This window comes from Oryza sativa, chromosome 1, assembly GCF_034140825.1.
Source record: "Oryza sativa Japonica Group chromosome 1, ASM3414082v1".
Classification (NCBI taxonomy): Eukaryota; Viridiplantae; Streptophyta; class Magnoliopsida; order Poales; family Poaceae; genus Oryza; species Oryza sativa.
Window position 1 is genome coordinate 4,431,742 of NC_089035.1, and position 20,910 is coordinate 4,452,651.

Here is a 20,910-nt window from a genome sequence, read left to right on the forward strand (position 1 = left end):
ATCATGCTTAAAGTACTCGTAATAACAAAACAAATATCAACAAATAAATGATGATTAGATAAGTTCATCGAATAAGATAAATAGTCAAACTTAGATCCAAAAGTTAACGGTGTTAAACATTTTAAGAAAAGGGAGGAAGTTTTTTTTTTTTTGAAAAGGGTAGGGACTAGGGAGGAAGTAATTGATGTGGAAGAAAAGATAACTCATTTGTTTTCTTGATTGAAATGAGGTGGCATTGCCTACTTGCCGTGCACCATATGACTCCTCCCTCCTCATCACTCCCTTTCACCTAATGACCTAAACCCAAACCCTCCACAATTTTTATCATCTATATAACCACACGAAACTCCATCCATGGCGGCGAGCGAGCTCACAAGTCCACAGAGACACACCTCACCAGCTTGATCAAGAGCTAGCCAAGCCAAATGGAGCTCCTGCCATGGCTTCTCGGCTTCGTGGTCAAGTACCCGGAGATCATGGCGTCCGCCGCTTGCTTCTTGCTGCTCTTCTGCAGGTTTAGGAGGAGGAGCAAGCGGATTCCGACGAACTGGCCGGTGGTCGGCGCGCTCCCGGCGATCGTGGCGAACGCCGGGCGCGTCCACGACTGGGTGACGGAGTTCCTTCGCGCGGCGGCGATGTCGCACGTCGTCGAGGGACCGTGGGGCTCGCCGGGGGACGTGCTCATCACCGCCGACCCGGCGAACGTGGCGCACATGTTCACGGCGAACTTCGGCAACTACCCCAAGGGGGAGGAGTTCGCCGCCATGTTCGACGTGCTCGGCGGCGGCATCTTCAACGCCGACGGCGAGTCGTGGTCGTTCCAGCGGCGGAAGGCGCACGCGCTGCTGTCGGACGCGCGGTTCCGCGCCGCCGTGGCGGCGAGCACGTCGCGGAAGCTCGGCGGCGGGCTCGTGCCGCTGCTCGACGGGGTCGCCGCGTCGGGCGCCGCCGTGGACCTGCAGGACGTGTTCATGCGCCTCACGTTCGACCTCACGGCGATGTTCGTGTTCGGCGTCGACCCCGGCTGCCTCGCCGCCGACTTCCCCACCGTCCCCTTCGCCGCGGCCATGGACGACGCCGAGGAGGTGCTCTTCTACCGCCACGTTGCGCCCGTGCCATGGCTAAGGCTCCAGAGCTACCTCAAGATCGGGCACTACAAGAAGATGGCCAAGGCTCGGGAGGTGCTCGACGCGTCCATCGCCGAGCTCATCGCTCTCCGGCGAGAGCGCAAGGCGGCCGACGCCAACGCCACCGGCGACGCCGACCTGCTCACGGCGTACCTGGCATGCCAGGACGAGATCGGCATGGACGGCGCCGCGTTTGACGCGTTCCTGCGCGACACGACGCTGAACCTCATGGTCGCCGGCCGCGACACGACGAGCTCGGCCCTGACATGGTTCTTCTGGCTGCTCTCCAACCACCCCGGCGTCGAGGCCAGGATCCTCGCCGAGCTCCGCGCGCACCCGCCGTCACCCACCGGCGCCGAGCTGAAGCGGCTGGTCTACCTGCACGCGGCGCTGTCGGAGTCGCTCCGGCTGTACCCGCCGGTGCCGTTCGAGCACAAGGCGGCGGCGAGGCCGGACACGCTGCCGAGCGGCGCCGCCGTGGGGCCGACGCGGCGGGTGATCGTGTCGCTCTACTCCATGGGGAGGATGGAGGCGGTGTGGGGGAAGGGCTGCGAGGAGTTCAGGCCGGAGCGGTGGCTGACGCCGGCGGGGAGGTTCCGGCACGAGCGCTCGTGCAAGTTCGCCGCGTTCAACGTCGGCCCGCGCACGTGCCTCGGCCGCGACCTCGCGTTCGCGCAGATGAAGGCCGTCGTCGCCGCCGTCGTGCCGCGGTTCCGTGTCGCCGCCGCCGCGGCGCCGCCGCGGCCCAAGCTGTCCATCATCCTCCACATGAGGGATGGACTGAAGGTGAAGGTGCACAGGAGACAAGAGGATTGAACCAACTTCCTTTGGACACTTTGGAACGAACCATACAGTTCGAGGTTTCGTATTGATATAGCAGAAAAACATTGTTTGGTTTCATATTGATATAGCAGAAAAAATATTGTTTAGATATGGGTGCTCTGCAATCTACAAGAGCTATTAGGGCATACATGCACTGATGATACTGTGCTCCATTGATTAATTAATTCGTGTATGCTAATTAATACAGGTGGTGATCGATGGTACATTACGTTATATATAGGGGAATAAGAGACATTAGTCACAGTGATTATAAATTTACATGGTTAGTTGAGCGAGTGGTCTGTGATCTGATGTGATGTACATAAATTCTATTTTAAATTTAAAGGAATTTTACACATGAAATTTCTGTGAAATTCATGCGTTCAAAGAGGCCCTAAAGCTGGTGCAGTGATGGATGCATGTGTAGTATGCAAAACCATTTTTCCTCCTTACGTAAATCTATGACTACTGTCTATATGCTAGATAAATAAACAACTGGTAAAGATAGAATATGTGCTCATGTGCACGAAGACATGCCTATGTAACTTACAAGAAGAAGAAAAAAAAGAAACAAGAACACATACATATGTGCAATGTGTCACTCCCCCGTTTCGTGCATCATGTATGATCTGTTGCAATTGTGGTGTGTGAATATTAACTTTGATGTGAAGATGCATTTCATTCCCCCAAGAACATATGCATTTCATGAGAGGTTGATTTAGTCAGTAAATGAAGGTTTAGTACTGGTCAATCTGTTTTGTCTCAATTCAAGATCAGGAAGGGTGTAGAGCAGAGTACAAGTGGATTATACTCAACAAAAAAGAAAAAAAAGGTCCACGTGATTCAAGTCAGTATAATTTTACAGTGGATTTTATCATCATGTCACAAGATTCAGATCATGCATTTGGATGGGAGAAAGAATAAACTCTAGACATTAATTTTACATGCCATTTGATATCTGAATATCTGGTCGTGACACGCAAAATTGGGGCAGGATGCTGCAGGGGTGTATAATTGTTCCATAGAAATTTTGACAGCTTGTGTAAAAATGAAGCCGGGCGAGCTCAGAGTTAGTGACAGCAGTAACAATAATAATAATGAACATTAATACAGTATAACCAAAAGGTAGCAGCAGACGAAGCTACTACCGTGTTTCGATCAAGTACAACGTTGTGGTATATGATGGGTTAAAATTGGCTGCAATCACTAAAATCACATGTCCATCCTGAATGTCTCAAGTCTCTCAATCGAGGATCCTCCAGCCCTGTTTTCGCAAGCTTCAGATGTCATTTGTATACACAGATTATCAGCATTGTGGTGAGGGTGATGATTGTCGCGGTTGTGAAGATAGCCGCCTACACATGTGGAATGGATTGAAGACATTAGAGAAGAATCACTGTAACTAAAATGCTCGGGTAATATACCAGAACAAAATGCAAAAGACTTATGAATTGCGTAGATTAGCTGCCATGCCATTTAATAATATCTCTTGCATCATACAAACAATACTGTTCATATATAGTATATACCAGAACAAAATGCAAAAGACTTATGGCATATATAGTCATATGGGCCCTTAAGAAAAAAATAGGGTACATCTGACCATACCTCATTTTCTTTTTCTATATACCAAACAGGCAAGCCCCAGAATGATTACATAATTAATTACAGTTCAACGCATCACAAAACTATTAGTAATACATACTCTTAACATGGGACTCCAGATCAACACAATTACATCAACCACCAAGGAGTTTGATGTCCTATACAGAAGAATCATGGACTTCTTTCAGGAAACCGTTTTGATCCCTGGATTCTTGCTATAAGTAATTGTAGTGAACTAGTATTATAATAATATGTTCAGGGTTATCGTGAAAGGAATACTAACCGCAACCGCCGATGCAGCAAGACCAGGGCGCTCTCGGGGATCTTTGTTGTAGTACTTACAGCAGTAAAGAGTTGCTGCATAGTACCAGATCAACGGACACAAGAAACCTAAAAGGAAACTGCAACAAGAAGATATCTGATACTGCCACATGAAGAATTTTAGTTTGGAAATTTGAACCAAAGTTGATTTGGGCAGCAGAGAATACTCACGAGGACCATCCTATACCACAACCAAAGCAAGGAAGTCGTCTTTCAAACATTGCCAGCCGTGGGTTTTCTTCATCTCTGAGCAATGTATACTTGCCAAGACAGCCCTGACAATGGCAAAATTGATCCGAGCCTGCTGCAAGATGGAAAAATAGGATTAAGCTAACAGAAGAAATATTCTCAACAAAACAAAGATAACGCCACTGCATTTATGATTTATGTTAAAGCTCTAAATGTTTGAGTCAAAGTATAACTTGGAAGTTGGAACTACAGTAGTTTATGTCATCAATGTTTATATACTGCAAGTAAGCCAGTATCATGACATAATCTCCTACTAAAAAAACATGTTTCTCAAAATGTCAGATTCAAGGATTTTGTGTATAGTACAAAAGTGAAATGCTTCCCACATGTCTTAAGAGATCTAGCAAGGAAAAGCTAAGCTTAACTTCAGAAAAGAATGAGAGAGAGAGAGAGAGAGAGAGAGAGAGAGAGAGAGAGTTGGAAACAGTTACCTTCCCCCATTTAATTTAGAGCAGTTCAGCAAAGAAGCACCCAGTAATCTTAATGCAATATCTCCGTTGCAGATTCCTCTGTGCCGTAGCAAGAATCAGTCATAACAACATGAAGATAAGGACATCAATGATGCAGGTTGTCTAGAATGGTCATGTTGCTGTACTGGAGAGAAAACAATATGTATCAGAATTCTGCTCAAGCACACATAAGTAGTTGATAAAATACTTTGTGCAATTGCAATTTGAAAAAAGAAATACCAAAAAAAGAGGAAATAGCAACTACTGACAACAAGTGCCATGTCTAAATTTCTGAACATGCACACAACACACAAATGATGAATATGGTGAAACCGCAATTAGCATTAGAAAGTTTTAACTCTAGAAATCAATTTCCAAGTTGTAATCCCCATACTCCCAACCCAGAAGGGAAAAAAAACAACTCCAAAACCCCCAACTTTTAAAAATGTGGGAACAATCAAACCATATGCTTGAGATATACCCACAAAGCCATCGGCGGCCGCTTACAGCAGAGTACACCCTCATCTTGCACGCCTCCGAAGAAGCAGGAGCCGTGATCAACACGAGCATCTTGTCCTGCTCCACCCCACACAGTGACGAGTCTAGGGCACGACGAAGGCGCGCTCCTAAACCGTGGGCTCGGGGCTCCGGCCAGACCGGAGGTTCAGAATGTGCTGTCCTAAGATACGTAGAAGCAAATACAATCCAGAGGCATCAAATCCTGATATAGCTCTCTACCTCCTCAGATAACTCCGGTCAGTAATTTCGTCGAACACTTCGCGTTCATCGTCCGTACTCCCTCATCGCATTGGCAGCAAAACCAACAAGAACTGACCGTCCTCACACAGTCCCACCAAAAAATCAACAACCCAGATTCGAGTATTCCACCCACCCAGATCATCCTTCCAATCGAAGTTGCAGGAAATCAAGAACGGACAACACAACCATCCACCAACCAAGATCCAAGAAACCGCAAGAGCAAGCTAGAAAAATTCCTGCAGAAGAATGAACTCACCGGAGCAAGACGAAGCATGCGCCGCCGCCGATCGGAACAGAGGTGGAAGCAAGATTTGTGCGTTCTTGGATGGGCAACAGAGAGCAGCAGAGCCCTAGCGGTGGGATTCCCCTTGGTTGAGTGGAAGAAACTGGAGAAAGCGCGAGGCCGTTTTGTCCTCTTGCTTTCCCCTTCTTCCCCCTCTCAATCGATCGAGAGCAACAGACAAATCACTCCCAATTTTTTTTAAAAGAATTGAAAAAAAATTCAAGAGCGCACGACAGTTCACGTCTCGCCTCCTCGATTTCTTTCTTTACTTCGTCGCTCGCTTCCCTTCCAAGGGGAGATTTCTCTGGTTCCCCTCTCTGGTTTGTTGACGTGTGATAGACTAGTACTGTGCCGTTTGGACTTGCTTGTATTGATCTTGTCCGTCCATGGCGTTCAGCATCGACCATCTACGTCTGAGATTCCACGCCACGCACGTGTCCGCGCTCCCAACCTAAAGACCGCAGAGCCAAATAAAAGATACGGATTCTTCGTCAGAAATTGCACAGGCATCAATTAGGGCGGGAGCTGAGGCACGGGGCGAGCGACGTGTTGAGAGAGGCGTGACCCCGTGCAAGGCGGTGGCGGTCACCGGCGAGGCCACCACCACGAGATATGTCGCTGCCCCCAAAGCGGATCTGGCGAGCTCGATAAGGCGACGGCTATGGCAGCGGATGAGGAAGAGGAGGTGGCGCCTAACCTCGTTTTTGTCACCATTCAGCTGCCGCCGAGCTCGTCGTCGTCCCCGCTCAAAACCACGCAACAGCTTGACGGAGAGGGAGAGGAGCTTATCGGTGTCCAGCCAAAGGAGGAAGACCGCCGGTTGGAGGAGGAGGAGGGGGGAGGGGTCGCCGCCGATCTCGCCGTCTCCCGCGGTCCAAGCCGTCAAGCTTGTCGGTGCACCGGCCAGGAGAGTAGGGCCGTCGGTCGGGGGAGAAAACAAGGGGAGCGCCGCCCGGAAGGAGAGGGGATCTGCCGCCGGTAGGGAGACTGACGGAGATGGGTAGATGGCGAGAGAGAGAGAACGGGTGAAGGGGATTTTTTTTATTATTTTTTTGATTCTAGGGGTTCAACACAAATTCTAGAAATATGAGAACTGAACAAAAATAATTTCACGGCTAAAATATAAAATCAAAGTCATTCCTATAGCCACTGCACTGTGAGAAATATAAATTTTGGATCCGTGACTCTAGCCTACAAAGCACTTCGAGGCGGACGGGTCTAATCCTTGAACGTTCGCATCTCGCGAACAATTTAATAGGTTTTGTAATTATTCGTTCTAATGACTGTTTATGTTCGCATACAGTATTTTATTGTTTCGGTTAAGCGACCAACCAATCACTTTTCCCTATTATCAGATTAGATTTTATTTCTTGAAAAAAATCCGGTGATGCTTAGATTTTTTTATTTGTACATGCAAATATAATTCATAATATAAAGTTTATAAATAAAAAAGTCTAAAATATAAAGTGTATATACATAAAGTAAGATTATATACATAAAGTCTATATATAGAAAGTTTATACACATAAAATCTATATATAAAAAGTTTATATATATAAAGCATACTTGTAGAGAGGTCCATGAAAATACTACATATAAAAAGTTTCCATTAGAATAGCTTTAAAAATGACTATAAAGAAAAAAAGTAATTTGAAGAAAAAAAGAATGGAAAAACAGAAAATTGATACATACCTCTACAGGAGAATTAACGTAAAAATAAGGACAACGGGAATTGAAAAGAATCACATAAAAAGGAAAAACTGGAAATTAGGAACAAAAACGGTATCGTAGCGATACACCGCACCGGCCTGCGGAAAATCTAATGGGTGACCGCGATCGGGTAGCGATCACTACCCCTCCACCCTCTCTCCCTCCACGTTTCCTTTTTTTTTTTTTTTGCACCGTATTACTTTTCTATTTTAGTAAATTTATGCATCTAAAGTGTATACACCTAAAGTTTATATAGACCCAAAGTTTATAAATCAAAATTTTATATATCCGATTCAAATTTAAATTTGAATTCAAATATTTTTATATATAGTATTTCTATACATCTAAAGTTTATACACCTAAAGTTTATAGACCCAAAGTTTATAAATCAAAAGTTTATATACCCGATTCAAATTTGAATTTGAAATATATTCGATTCAAATTTGAATTTAAATTCAAATATTTTTTTATATATAGTATTTAGATACATCTAAAGTTTATACACCTAAAGTTTATAGACCCAAAGTTTATAAGTCAAAATTTTACATACCCAATTCAAATTTGAATTTGAATTTGTATCCGATTCAAATTTGAATTTGAATTATATCCGATTCAAATTTGAATTTGAATTCAAATATTTTTATATATAGTATTTCTATACATCTAAAGTTTATACACCTAAAGTTTATAGACCCAAAGTTTATAAGTCAAAAGTATACATACCCGATTCAAATTTGAATTTGAATTCAAATATTAGTTTATAGACCCAAAGTTTATAAGTCAAAAATTTACGTAACCGTTTCAATTATAAATTTAAATTTAAATATTTATGGTGTAGTAGGAAGAGAAAAAGGGAAGGAGGAAGCGACGGTATAGGGAAGGGGCGGGTGATCGCTCGCGTCCCCCACCGGTCTGTCGCTCATTACCACGTGTCTTTGATCCTCCCCAGCCTGATCCGCTTCTTGTCTTCCGAGTCTCGCGCATGTTTGCGTAGTAGACTTCCCGCTTCGAGGCTTCTCATAAGGGTAATGTGTGCTTTTTCATGAAGAAATATGTCTAATTCTCAATTTCTGATGAATAAAAATTCCAAATGTAATTGATTAACTTGCCTTAGTACAACCAAGATCTGATCATGCCTAGCCATTCCAAAATCCAAGGCCGAGTTTAGTTCCAAATTTTTTCTTTAAACTTCCAACTATTTCATCACATTAAAACTTTTCTACACACACAAACTTCCAACTTTTTCGTTACATCGTTCCAATTTCAACCAAACTTTCAATTTTGGCGTGAACTAAACACACCCCAAATTGCTCAATCAGTAGTACGTCCTAGTGTATGTTTAGTTCATGTCAAAATTGGAAGTTTGATTGAAATCGGAACGATGTGATGGAAAAGTTGAAAGTTTGTGTGTGTAGGAAAGTTTTGATGTGATAGAAAAGTTGGAAGTTTGAAGAAAAAGTTAGGAACTAAACCAGGCCCTTGTACAAAAGAACAAGTGCGAAGCATCTTCCCGACTGCTACTTCCCATTCGGGTGTGTGATAAATCTTTGAATGGCTAATTCCTCGTTCTTCATGAGCACGCTTCATAAACTGTTAAAGGATATGTTTTGTGCAAAAGTTTTATGTATATAATGTTTATAAAAAATAAATAAATCCATTTTCAAATTTATATAATAATTAATGTTTGATTAATCATGTGCTAATGACTTATCTGTTTCACTTGCTGAAAAAAACGCTACCAAACCGCTGATCCAAACATGTCAAATACTTATTTGAGAAGCTAGAGATGAGAATATAAAAGCTAAAATTAGCTTCTAGCCTTCTACTTACTTAGGGGGTGTTGGTCCCTCTCCCCCAAACACCCCCTTATTCATTTTCTAAATTTTGTTACTATAGGTGGTGTTTGGGTGGGCACCAAAACTTTAGTCTCTCTCACTAAAATTCCATAGGAACTTATATTTTATATTTTAGTGAGAGGGTTTAGTCCCTCCCACCCAAACACCACCTTAAAATCCAATTGAATCTAATTGTTTCAGGAAGCTTACAAATTCCGTGAGAAAATGCAACTGACAAAAACTCGTCAAAACAGGGCGTTCCACCAGGGATTGGATTGAGCATAACCTGTATTGATGCAAAGAAGCCATCAAAGAATAACGGCCTCAAAATAATCAATTATATATCCCTGCCACGATAGACTGAGCCAAAATAAAAATGACACCGGTTCAGATTTGGATGACATTATATGGGAACATGGTGCAAGTGCTGGGAAGAACATGTTGTTATCTTATTGCCATCTAAGTTACCCATTGAGATTATTAAAACAGTCAGATTATATCAAAATAACTCTAGGAAGAGAATTTAAGAGGTTGTCAGCATTCTCTATTCAATTCAAGCCGAAGAACGTTTGTCAGCTGAAAGTAAAAGAGAAGTCCGAGAGAAGCTAAGAAAGAAAGGAGGGTACTCACCAACCATATACACGAGGAAAAAAATTACTCACATCTATAATATGATGTACTCTTATTTATTAATAATGTAATAATATTATTAAAATTGTATATATTTCAACAAAAATTTGTCTTTAACACAGTACAAGGTAAAACTAAAAATTTGTTTTTGAATTATTCTGCTATTCAATCTTTTTCTTGTTATCTCATTCTTCTCTAGTTTCAATAATAACATTACTAGCTCCAGCCACCAAATTTTGCAGCTGAACACTGCTACCTAGTTAAGTGCACACGTTATGTAATATATATTATTGATAATTTTTATGTGAGTTAGTAATAATTACTGTTAATGTCCGATTTTCAGATTCAGAGAGAAATTCGGCCGACCGCAATAGTTCGAAGGAGGAAGGGGGTAATTCGTACTTTTTCCTTGAAATTTTAAGAGGCTGTCAGGCACTGTTGTTTATAGGATTACAATGTCCTTGACAGCACAAGCATATTAAGAAAACTGAAACTGCCAATTTAAAGGTGCCAGTTTAGATTTTACTACCTAGTATAATCGTTCTGGTGCAGTCATTAGATCAACGGAGAAAGATGATCATTTGTCCACATGGCATCACATGAACATGGCTTGATTCTCTTGTGAATAGTTGTCACCAAATGAAGACATCAGAAAACAATGTTTAAAATTCAGACATCCAATATCGTGCTTTAATCATCAGAATGGCAAACAACTTCGACATTTCCACATCATTTCAAGGTTGGCATCACAATTCAATAGATTGTTTGATCTAAGCAAGCTGAAGCTCTTCTGCAGAAATAGATACCAATTCTTATTCCAACTAAAAAGTAACTAGTCCCAATTTCATGCACAAAACAAGACAATACTAAAATTCTTCTGCTGGTACAATTCAGCCTTTCACAAGGCAAAAAAAAAAAAAGAAGAAAAGAAAAGAAAAGAAAGAAAGAAACAAATCCTAATGAAACTGATTGTCTGGTTCTTCCATTCCATGTCATTTCTGCCCTCTTGACACAATCTTGTACTTGCCTGTCAATTGTTGCTGCAACAATAAACACAAACAAAAATCTCAAATCGCTTAATTAGTTTCTGCAAATTTCAACCAAACCACTCCTGAAACGCAGCAGCAATGAAAATTTCAAAAATGAAAAATTGTGTACCTTTTCCCAGAGCTTGGTGTGCTCCAAGCAGAAGCCGGCGACGACGCCGCCGCCGCCGCCGCCGGCCTTGGCCTCCTGGTACTCGATGCAGAGGCCGGCGTCGAGGCCGCAGGAGACGTGGAACCCTAGGCCGCACCTGGGCTGCGAGCACTCGAGCGCGCAGCCGCCGCCGCTCTCGCAGACGTAGCACGCCGTGGCGAAGCGGTGCGCGGGGACGCGGGAGCAGTCGACGCCGTCGCGGCCGTCGGGGTCGCGGAAGAACACCTCCGGCACCAGCAGCGCGCACGCGATGTGCGCCCACCGCGCGTCCGTCGTGCGCTTCATCGCGCCGCCCCTCGCCGGGCAGAGGCAGCAGCGTGGCGGCGGCGGCGGCGGCTTGTTGCCCTTGCTCTTCTTGGCGGCGGCGGCGGTGCAGACGGAGCAGAACCAGTCGCCGTCGGGGATGAACGAGGCGAGCGGGTTGCCGTAGCAGGAGGCGTGCACCATGAGGTCGCACCCGTCGCAGAACACGATGGGGTCCGACGGGTCGCCGTCGGTGCTCCCGCACACCGCGCAGTGCACGCCGTCGTCCTCCTCTTCCACCTCCTCCTCCGCCGCCGCCGCCATGGCCTCTTGCGTTGGCTCTCGCGCCACTCTCTCTCCATCCCAGGAGTCTTCTTCCCGTGCTGCTTCGTTGAGATCAATCGCTTTGCAAGCTTTCTCGAGTGCTTCGACTTCAGATTGCTTCGCACTAATAGCACTGCAGGATTGATTGCATTCCTGATCTTTCGATTCTCTGCAAGTGTTTGATCTTTGTTTCTTCGACACTTGCTCCTTGATTTCTTCATGATTGATAGGCTTCTCCGGAATCTTGGGCTTCTCTTGAATCTTGGATGCTTCAGCTCTTGCATAATCATCTTCCACACCATTTGCCACGCTCGAATTGGTGGTGGCGCCACGTTTATTGGATCCTTGAGGCTTGGCTTCTTTAACAGCGGCGACGCGAGCTCCATCCGACTCCTTGGATGGAGGCGGCGATGGCGGGAGAAACGGCGGCATCACGCGCTTATTGCTCGGTAGGCAAACCGAGACCGGAGCGGCGGTGTCCTTCGGGGACGGCGGCGCGCGGGCGCTCTTCTTGGCCGGGATGCTCGGAGAAACGGCGGCGTCTCTCGGCGGCGGCAGGGTGTTGACGAGATCCTTGAACGGGACGCGGGGAGAAGCGTCAGTAGCCGCCGCCGCCGCCGTCGCGCTGACGCGCTTCTTAGCAGGGACCGGGATGCTCGGAGAAACCGCCGCCTTCTCCGGCGCCGGCGCCGGCGGCGGTTGCGGCGCGTGAACACGCTTCCTGACCGGGACCGGGATGCTCGGAGAAATAGCAGCCTTATCCGCCGCCGCCGGTGGCAGAGTGTCGACGCGCTTCGTAGTCGGGACTGAGGGAGAAGCACCACTATCCGGCGGCGGCGGCGGCGGCGCGTGGATGCGCTTCTTGGCCGGAAGACACGCCGGCGCGACGGCATCATCCACCGGTGGCGCATAGGCGCGCTTCTTAGCCGGGAGGCACAGAGCGAAACCGCCCCCCTCCACCGCCGCCGCCGCCGCATAAGCCCGCTTCTTCGCCGGGAGGCAAACGGGGACGGCCGCCGCCGCCGCCGCCGCCGCCTCCAGCATCGGCGGGCACAACCGCTTCCTCGCCGGCAGGCACGGCGCCATCCCGAGACTGGAGCCGCCGACGTACTTGAACCGCTTGGAAGGCGGCAGATCACGCACGCTCCCGCTGCCGACGGCGAACTCCATGGACGGAATCGAGACCGGAGATTTTGCTACACGGGGAAGAAGAAGAGGAGGTTCGCGGCGGGTGATTTGGGATCGAAACGAACCGGGGGTTTAAATGACTGAAAATTTCGCGGTCGAATCAGCGAGATGGCGCGCGCGCAGCCGCGCAGCGAAGAATCTGACGAAATTTTGGCTCGGTGGGAAGCGAAATGTTTGTAATTTTTGTTTGAAATTTCGAATTTGGGGCGTGCGGGCTGCGGGAAAATTTTGCGTTTCGTTTGGATTTCGCGGCGGCGGCGGTGGCGCCAGCATTTCGCTCGATTCGGGCCGTGGGCTTGGGCCTAATTAGGTTGGGCCATGAAACCCTAGGTGGGCTCACTTTTTTTTTCGCCGATTTATAATTATAAAATTATTATCTTCTTTTTCGTCTATTGAAAAAGACGAGGGCCTAGTAGCCATCGTCGATCCCCAAGTCTCCGCGGCGGAGGCGCTCGCGTCGCGACCCCGTCGCCGCCGCCGGCGATCCGCTCCAGCCGAACCCCGCCGCACCGCCGCGGTAGCTGCCGTCGGCGAGGTGCGTCTCGGCACCGGACTCCAGGAATCGTGCTGCTGCTGGAACGCCGCGCCCGCTCAGCCGGCGGCCGGGCGTCCCGCGTGGCTCGCTGGCATCGATCGGGGATCCCTCCTACGGGCTCGCCGTCGCGGAGGTTTCAGGGGACCGGCGCTTGGTTGGTAACTTGGTTTCTTTTGATTGTTTAATTTCTCTGGTTGTGATGTGTGCTCTAGGGTTTAAGCCGAGTTACTGGGTCAGGATGGGTCAGGATGATATATGTTCTGCTTGTTAGGTTCGATGTATTGGGTGGATCTAGCTACAGAAGATAATCTTCGATCTTCTGAAGGGGTGGTATAGAGCACGAATCAACCCCAACTCATCATCATCAATGGTTCTATAGTAGTGTTTGGTGGTTATCCTATTAGTAGTCCTTTATAATGATTGGTTGGATTGATTCATGTGCTCATAATTCGTGTATGGATCATAATTTTGGCTCTTTTCTTTTCTGTAAGAATCATGTGAAAATATTGTTAGGCATCTCTAATATAAGGTGTTTACGCATGGGCGCTTAAAATAATTAATCATCGGACAATTGAAGGCTCATCGAACATCAGGATTAGTACCAATTCTCTCACAGGTGGTAAGAAAATTGATTTTCTTTTGCTACGGACCCATCCAAGCACCTTAATTGGAGATAGAAAGATAGAGGAGAAGGTGTCTATTTGATATTTACCGACGAGTCCATTCTTCATGTGGTTCAGTCTGATATACTTCTCAGGTGCCTTTTAAAAAATTGATGCTCTGCATGTGCATTCACATTTACCCTGTAAACCCAAACATGTAAGCTTGGCGATTGAGATTGTTACTGTTCTATTAACTGTTTCATGTCATGCTGTTTCATTTATATGTTGTTTCATTTTTGTTTATGTCACTAAGGAATGTCCACTTCTCACATTTGTCACTAATTCGGTTCAACTTCTCATATATGCCATCATTCCGTTATAGCACTTCTCATATTTGCCACTTTAAATTGCTCAAAGGTCGACCATCATTAGCATATGTAAGAATTTCCAGCAAACCCCAAATATCCTTCTTGCTACTCACAGTTGCGCTTCCACAGTGCTGTCACCCATGCATGCCTGCTGCTTACAAGATCAGCAAAATACCAAGCCTCTTTACAGTAGGAAGGATAGAGGAGTGTGTTGGAGATGTCATATCCTTGAGCACTTTCAGATTGTGCTTCAGGTGACAGAAACAGAGTGGCCAGAAAGAGCAGAGCTGGGGTGGCTCAGATGATGGCATCGCTAACTGTGGATGTCCATGATCTAGCTTCCTCCTTACTTCACTCTTTCCAGCTTCCCACAGCTAACACTGCATGGATCCTGCTTGCACCATCCCAATGCTATGGCTATGTTGCATGACAACCAGTAGTCGGTTGGTGGAGAACAAGCAGGATTTCAATCTTTTAAAACATCATGAATAGGGAAATTGACAGAATGGCAAGAATGAAATTTGGTTTAACGGAATGATGGCACAAATGAGAAGCCGAAAGAGGCATAAATAAATGTGCAGTGGGGCAGCCTATATTTCTTCCTTTCTATCCTTTGACTAATGGATTGCTCAAAAAAAATTTGTTATCCCCTTTCCCCTATTTAATCATTTCGACCTTTTGGCGCATTTACTGACTCTACAAATCAACAGGACACGCTCTTTCCTCATCAATCTGCTGACGTTTTGAAATATTGGAATGCTTCTGTCGTCGAATTTGGTTATCTACAGCATCTGAATTGGTTATAACTTATAACTTATAAGTGGCATGTCTGCGAAGGTTCCAAGGTACTATTATCACTTAGCAGAGTTACTGCAGTGCATGCATAATCACTTGGTGAAATACTTAAACTGTGTTTTAATTTATAGCCAGCCAGCATGGTTATAGGGCATTCATGTTTTCATTCATGGTTTAGCACTGCTTTTGTTTAATCTCTACTTGTGAAGTAAGAAAGATAAAATTGTTGGGTGATATAACATTGTGATGGGTTGATAAAGTTGCCTTCGTCAAACAATACTTCTTTACGTCTGGCCTGTAGGGCATCATCTAACTTGCTTCACAAATTTGACCATAAGGATTAGGCTTTTCATAACTGAAATTGGTTGTCTTTCTTACTTCTGTTCTCTTGACCACATCCCAGAATTAAATGAACATGGCATCTCATACGTTTCCACTAGGCATCATATACTTATTTTTAGATTTACCTATCAGAAACACATGTTATGCAAAATACAGGTTATGCAACTTCATAATCCTGTTTAAGCATTTTCGAGTACTTGCTGCAGAAAGTTTATGTTTTTACTGTTTTGATGCATGATGTGATCATGCCGATAATCTGACATACAGATTTGCTTTAGGCGCCTAGAAGCTAATTCCGTTGGGATGGCAGATTGGGCTGGTCTTCAGACTGATATCCTTGGTGTAATTGTAAAGAAGCTTGCCGTCCCTGACTATCTGAGATTCCGTGCTGTATGCACATCTTGGAACCATCTCTGTAGGGATGTATTCAACTGTCCAAGGATAGACCCATGGCTGATGCTCCCTACAAATGCGCTTAATGATTCTAAATTTTTGTGTGTACCTGAAAGGAAGAACCAAACCATTCGTCTCCCGAGCACTGTTACAATCTTTGGCTCCACCTGGATTCCTGTTGGTTCTTCCCATGGTTGGCTCATCTTTTACAGCCCATCTCATGGAACCATGCAGCTGGTTAATCCCATTAGTGGCATGCAGTTCAATCTTCCCCCAATCGGACGAAGGGCCTTCTCCAAGGCCATGTTGCTTGACATGAATGACACAAACTTCACTGTTGCTGTCATCTTACGTGACCAGAAAGGATATAAGGTAACGCGTAAAGGAAGCAACAGCTGGTCATCAGTGGAATCAAAGCATGATCTAGTGGATATCTTCAAGCACAGGAGACAGCTTTACACCGTTGATATATATGGCACAGTTCAGTTGTGGGCAGAACCGCCCCGTTCATGGCCAGATGAAGATGCCCCGCAGGTGAATGACCCGTATCATAACCTCATTCACTATCCGCATCAACATGGAAAGCTTAACTGTTTGGTGGAGTCCCCAGCTGGTGATCTAATGAGGGTGAAGCGGCAATCAAATGATAAGTTTGTGGTCTGGATTCTGGACAAGGGGACATTTTCCTGGGAGAAGGTTGATAACATCGGGGACTTTGCGCTGTTTGTCAGCTACTACAGCTCGGTCTGTTACCGGGCGAAGGATCATCTCAACCTGAAGTCGAATTGTGTCTACTTCATTGACTCCTACAGCAACCTGTGCGCATTCAACCTGGAGAACAGGACGAAGGAGCTCGTCGAAGCTCTTGAGCCCGCCCATGCCCACGGTCATCCAGAGCCTCACGCTGTCCGGCGCAGGCCGGAAGGACAGAGGTACATGTGGTTAATCCCTTCGCTGAGATAAACCAATGGAGGATGAAAGCTACGGTACACATCCCCGTTGTCTCTGAACTTACTACAGTATATGTGACTGTCGCTAATTTCATAAAAGTATTGGGCATATCTATAGCACTTCTGTAGATAAATCAACTGTCTGAACTTTGGACAACTCGTGGTTTGTGATTATCGTGTATTTTGTAATATATATATATATATATATATATATATATATATTATATAAGTTATCCTTGTCCAAATTGTTTAAATTATCATCACCCGGTCAGAAATTCAGAATTGTAGATGTAACCGTGTTCATGTATTGCGGGAGGGAGGGACGCGGCGAGAGCGTCAGGCCGTGCACTGCAGCACGCGGCCGCGCTGTTTCGCCGTGCCTTCCGTGCAATTGCAGAGGCGCGCTCGTCTCGCTTGCTCGCCTCGCTATATGAGGCTCGAACGCTCGCGTCGAGCTCAAGAGCGACCAAGAATCACCTGACTACACTCACTGACACCAACGCTGCTGCCGCCGCCGCCGTCGAAGCCGATCACGAGCTCTCCCGTTCCGGCGAGCAGCGGCGCGTTCTCGCCGCCGCCGTTCATGGAGCCTTCGACCGCGCAGGGAACATCGGTGGCGCCGGTGCCATGGCAGAGGCTGGGCCAAGAGCCGCGCCAGCGGGACGGGCGGTGGCGCGCACGGTGCGCGCTCCAGCTCGCCGCCTTCGCCGGCGCGACCGCCGCCTTCGCCGCCGTGGCGTACCGCGTGCGCCACCGGCCCCGCGACATCGCGTTCCTGGCCGTCACCTACTGGCTCGTCGCGCTGCTGCTTTGCCTCGTCGAGAAGCTCGAGGCCCTGCGGCTCGACGCGTCCCCGCCGGCGAGGGAGACCGAGCTGCGGCGCGTCAGGCTCGGCGTGTGGGCGGTCGCCGTGACGCTGGGCAACACGGTGGCGTGGCGCGTCTGCGACGCGATGCCGTTCCTGGCGCTGAAGCTGGGCGTGTGGGGCGTCACGCTGGTGGTACTGGGCTTCGCCTACTACTTCGTCTTCCGTTCCAAAGCCGGCGAGTGCCACGACGAGGAGCACGGCCATCCCTCAAGCTGACGCCGGCGGCAGCCGGCCGCCGCCGGAGAAAGCTTTCCGCGAGTTGCACTGGAGGTCTGAACTTGGTAGGATATAGTACTACAGAAATTATTGAACGTGAAGGATGAAATAATTCTTCTAAACATTTCTAAAAATTGAAATGAAATGTTTTGTTTGATTGAAATTTGTAACGCTACTAAATAATACTATAATGTTTAGGCCGTCAAAGCCCAACGTAGGTCCCCATAGTTTCGCTTATTCGTGAAATAAACAAAACGGCATATTTGCAAACGAAAAATAATTTATGAATAAAATTTTTGTATACGTGTTTTTAGCGATCTAAAATCAATGGTTGAAAAATAAACTTTGATTAAAAATTTAAATTTTGACTGATAAGCATAAGTGAAAAGATGGGGCCATGTTTCCCTAGAAGAAAGAAATTGTAAGATTATCCATTTGGAAAAAAATATGTATTGACAGTTTTCGGAAGCTGTATAACCATCGTTGTCTCTCTGCAAAAGCAATTGAGACATGGTGTCTGCTGATGGCGATGTCTCGCTCTCATGTACTTTCTCCGTCTAAAAAAAATCTAACCTAAACACAAATGGGACATTACATAGTACAACGAATGAGCATGTCCAGATTCATTGTAAGATGGAACATTACATAGTACAATAAATTTGGGCATGCTCATTCGTTGTACTATGTAATGTCCCATCCGTATTTAGGATAGGCTTTTTTTTACGGAAGGAATAGTATCTATTTTTTAGGAACTGAAACCAAATGAATTGATTCTACTATCATATTCCTTTTCCCACAATCCAGCTTCAGAGGAGCGAGCCAAACTGCCAAAAAGGTACAAACAACGCGTCAACGCGTAATATTTGCGTAAGTTCGTTGATAGATTTGAATTTAAGAAGAGCACAAAGCAGTAGCTATAAACATTGACAAAACATTCAGAAATTCAGAAAAGTCAGTCCCATCTAGAGTAGTACATGTCAAGAACAGTAAAGTTCCTCCTGGCATTTTCGCCTTCAATTTGACAAAACCTCATCCTAGTTGTTGGATTATTAGTTGAAACCACATGCAGACTATCCTGAAAAAAAAACCATGAGTAGGCGAGTAGCAGATCAGTATACCATAGATTTTTCGTGACCATCACGCGTGGTACTGTCTCTACGTGTACGCCAAGCAGATCACCCGGAATTACTCTTGAGTTCCCGCTTGTGTGAATAAGACGACTTAATCATGCCGGTACTTTTTTTTTACCCACAGGTTAAGTCATGCCCACAGAGACTCATTAATCACAAAAGCTATAATTGTATACTACAAGGAATGTGTTTGTTTTCCTCTAGAATCAAACGCTCCACGAACAGTTCATATTGTACTTTAGATTCAAGCTGTAGTTGTAAAATTCAAAGAGCGAACTAGAAGCTAAAAGTTTAGAAAATCAGTTTTTACGTATTCTTAGAAGTTAGCTACCAACTAATTTCTCAGAATCTTAAACTCGCAAAACAGACTATAATTCTCCTATCGGTTTAAAAAAAAGGAGAAATGACAAAAAGTCTTCAAAGAAAAATTTTTAAAAGTGATTTACATTTCAAAACCCTGATGGTATTATGAAAGTAATTTTATAATTTAATTTACATTTTTGCTTTTTATGACATATAATTTAAATTTATAAGGTATTGATGCTAAACGTTTTATTCGACCTATCCCCACTACGCTATTTTTAATACAGAAGATTAAGAAAAAAGAGAGAAAAAACTATGATGCCTCTTTAAAAGTGGTAGGGATAAAATTTGGTGAAAGTTAATAAAGAGGTAATTGGGTGCCATAAATCTTTTCCGGATTAGTACGCTGATTCTCATCTAATTCCTACTACATGACTTGACCTGCTGGTCAATCATATTTATCGATCCTTTACATTTTCAATTTTTTTTCCCCAGTGAAACATATTCTCGATCTTTGCACGACAATTTCCTCGCAAATTTTTTTGCAGAGAAGACGTCAAGCAAGAGGGTAGTATATATAACACACCTTGTTCATTGTGGATCAATAACGATCGGGCGGAACTAAGCCCGCCCCTGAACCTGAACAAAAGCCTATCGTCGTACAAAGTCGTAATACATATTATCCGAGTGTGACGTGTCCAATGGACGATGACCTGTCGAAGAAACCTCAGCGGGAGCAGGACGGCGACAACGCGCTGCTCCCGTGCGTCATCGCGGGCTTCCTCGTCGCCGGCCACGTCGCCGCGTGCACCTACCGCGCGGCGGCGGAACCGCGTGACCTCGCCTTCGTCGCCGCCGCGTACACCATGCTCGCGCTGCTCCTCTACTGCGTCGGCAGGTTCGAGGCGCTCGCCGCCGACGGCTCCTCTCCGGCCGCCGCCGTGGCGAGGGAGCGGCTGAGGCTGCCCGTCTGGGCGCTCTCGACGGCGCTGACCGTCCTCTTCTCGTCGCGCGTCGCGCCGATGATGCCGCCGCCGCTGAACGCGCTCGTCGTGGCCATGTCGGTGGTCGTCACCGTCGGTGGCTTCTGCTTGCTGTTCCTCGGCAATGCAGGGGAAGACGACGACGACGAGGACGAGGCAGCTTCTGATCAGGATGAGGAAGTCTGATTCAACCACATTTTCGAACTGTCCTTTGTAATTACAGGAAGAAACGATCGAATAATCAATATCAACGTTTGACAACCGTGTGTGTATAAGAATCTGAACAACTAATTAAGTTCGCGTTGCAGTAGCTGTTTGCTAGTAGTTTCTATGTGTAAATTTTTTTCTAGTTTAGGCGTGCAAGCACTTTGGTTACTGCGGTAGAAAGTTATTTACATATGTATAAAGGCTGTTTTCCCCCTCTGAAATCAAACGAAATTTTATGGTAGACCACTTCATCGTGCCGCTGTGAATCTTAGGAGTAACTTTTAGTTTTACATATTTCCCTTCTCCTCTTTAAGCAAAGACTTGCACGCCTAGATTCCGATTATCTAGAAAATTGTCTCCCGCCTATCACAACATCATAGAATCTAAGTAATTCAAAATTTGATCAACAAAGTAACTATATAAAAGGTACATATTTCCCTCGTAACTTTAATATTTGCTAGACAAGCCTGAAATAG

The 20,910-nt window shown here is 45.8% G+C and overlaps 6 protein-coding genes across 13 annotated transcripts; 4 read left to right on the forward strand and 2 right to left on the reverse strand.

Moving 5' to 3' along the window:
- The first annotated feature begins 272 nt into the window (after positions 1 to 272).
- LOC4325338 (alkane hydroxylase MAH1) lies at positions 273 to 2,323 on the forward strand. Its single transcript, XM_015765808.3, has one exon. The coding sequence runs from the start codon at positions 426 to 428 to the stop codon at positions 1,941 to 1,943; it is 1,518 nt and encodes a 505-aa protein (XP_015621294.1). The 5' UTR covers positions 273 to 425; the 3' UTR covers positions 1,944 to 2,323.
- A 611-nt stretch (positions 2,324 to 2,934) lies between these two features.
- LOC9269019 (large ribosomal subunit protein eL20z) lies at positions 2,935 to 5,921 on the reverse strand. 4 transcript variants are annotated; one of them, XM_026023413.2, is made up of 6 exons: positions 5,589 to 5,921; positions 4,556 to 4,718; positions 4,047 to 4,179; positions 3,838 to 3,955; positions 3,655 to 3,712; positions 3,020 to 3,304 (listed from the first exon to the last, which is right to left on the reverse strand). In XM_026023413.2, the coding sequence occupies exons 2-5, from the start codon at positions 4,563 to 4,565 to the stop codon at positions 3,689 to 3,691; spliced, it is 285 nt and encodes a 94-aa protein (XP_025879198.1). In that variant the 5' UTR covers positions 4,566 to 4,718; positions 5,589 to 5,921; the 3' UTR covers positions 3,020 to 3,304; positions 3,655 to 3,688. The 4 variants fall into 4 exon arrangements, with proteins under 4 accessions (XP_015621314.1, XP_025879195.1, XP_015621306.1 ...); XM_015765828.3 differs by lacking the exon at positions 3,655 to 3,712 and having other exon boundaries at positions 2,935 to 3,304; positions 4,556 to 4,713; XM_026023410.2 differs by lacking the exon at positions 3,655 to 3,712 and having other exon boundaries at positions 2,935 to 3,304; positions 4,047 to 4,176.
- Positions 5,922 to 10,578: 4,657 nt separating this feature from the next.
- Positions 10,579 to 12,787, reverse strand: LOC9271558 (uncharacterized). The gene is made up of 2 exons (XM_015787458.3): positions 10,949 to 12,787; positions 10,579 to 10,830 (listed from the first exon to the last, which is right to left on the reverse strand). The coding sequence occupies exons 1-2, from the start codon at positions 12,722 to 12,724 to the stop codon at positions 10,783 to 10,785; spliced, it is 1,824 nt and encodes a 607-aa protein (XP_015642944.1). The 5' UTR covers positions 12,725 to 12,787; the 3' UTR covers positions 10,579 to 10,782.
- Positions 12,788 to 13,133: 346 nt separating this feature from the next.
- LOC4325339 (putative F-box protein At4g17565) lies at positions 13,134 to 16,981 on the forward strand. 5 transcript variants are annotated; one of them, XM_066304771.1, is made up of 3 exons: positions 13,134 to 13,435; positions 14,958 to 15,092; positions 15,652 to 16,981. In XM_066304771.1, exon 3 carries the CDS (start codon positions 15,688 to 15,690, stop codon positions 16,738 to 16,740), a length of 1,053 nt encoding a protein of 350 aa, XP_066160868.1. In that variant the 5' UTR covers positions 13,134 to 13,435; positions 14,958 to 15,092; positions 15,652 to 15,687; the 3' UTR covers positions 16,741 to 16,981. The 5 variants fall into 5 exon arrangements, with proteins under 5 accessions (XP_066160868.1, XP_015621484.1, XP_066160864.1 ...); XM_015765998.2 differs by having other exon boundaries at positions 15,663 to 16,981; XM_066304767.1 differs by having other exon boundaries at positions 13,134 to 13,431; positions 13,549 to 15,092; positions 15,663 to 16,981.
- Positions 16,982 to 17,185: 204 nt separating this feature from the next.
- Positions 17,186 to 18,018, forward strand: LOC107278601 (uncharacterized). Its single transcript, XM_015766000.3, has one exon. The coding sequence runs from the start codon at positions 17,311 to 17,313 to the stop codon at positions 17,809 to 17,811; it is 501 nt and encodes a 166-aa protein (XP_015621486.1). The 5' UTR covers positions 17,186 to 17,310; the 3' UTR covers positions 17,812 to 18,018.
- Positions 18,019 to 19,850: 1,832 nt separating this feature from the next.
- LOC107277953 (uncharacterized) lies at positions 19,851 to 20,675 on the forward strand. The gene has a single exon (XM_015789669.3). It carries the CDS (start codon positions 19,946 to 19,948, stop codon positions 20,411 to 20,413), a length of 468 nt encoding a protein of 155 aa, XP_015645155.1. The 5' UTR covers positions 19,851 to 19,945; the 3' UTR covers positions 20,414 to 20,675.
- The last annotated feature ends 235 nt before the right edge of the window (positions 20,676 to 20,910 follow it).

Excerpts from the sequence above, each read along its gene's own strand:
- LOC4325338 (XM_015765808.3), top strand. The coding sequence starts at position 426 with ATGGAGCTCCTGCCATGGCTTCTCGGCTTCGTGGTCAAGTACCCGGAG.
- LOC9269019 (XM_015765828.3), bottom strand. Across the intron at positions 3,956-4,046 it reads TGTGGTATAGGATGGTCCTC|TTTCCTTTTAGGTTTCTTGT; the intron begins GTGAGTATTCTC and ends TTCTTGTTGCAG. Across the intron at positions 3,305-3,837 it reads TTGCTGCATCGGCGGTTGCG|GCGGCTATCTTCACAACCGC; the intron begins GTTAGTATTCCT and ends CCACATGTGTAG.
- LOC9271558 (XM_015787458.3), bottom strand. The coding sequence starts at position 12,724 with ATGGAGTTCGCCGTCGGCAGCGGGAGCGTGCGTGATCTGCCGCCTTCC. Across the intron at positions 10,831-10,948 it reads ACACCAAGCTCTGGGAAAAG|CAACAATTGACAGGCAAGTA; the intron begins GTACACAATTTT and ends TTATTGTTGCAG.
- LOC4325339 (XM_015765998.2), top strand. The coding sequence starts at position 15,073 with ATGTCTGCGAAGGTTCCAAG. Across the intron at positions 15,093-15,662 it reads ATGTCTGCGAAGGTTCCAAG|GCGCCTAGAAGCTAATTCCG; the intron begins GTACTATTATCA and ends GATTTGCTTTAG.
- LOC107278601 (XM_015766000.3), top strand. The coding sequence starts at position 17,311 with ATGGAGCCTTCGACCGCGCAGGGAACATCGGTGGCGCCGGTGCCATGG.
- LOC107277953 (XM_015789669.3), top strand. The coding sequence starts at position 19,946 with ATGGACGATGACCTGTCGAAGAAACCTCAGCGGGAGCAGGACGGCGAC.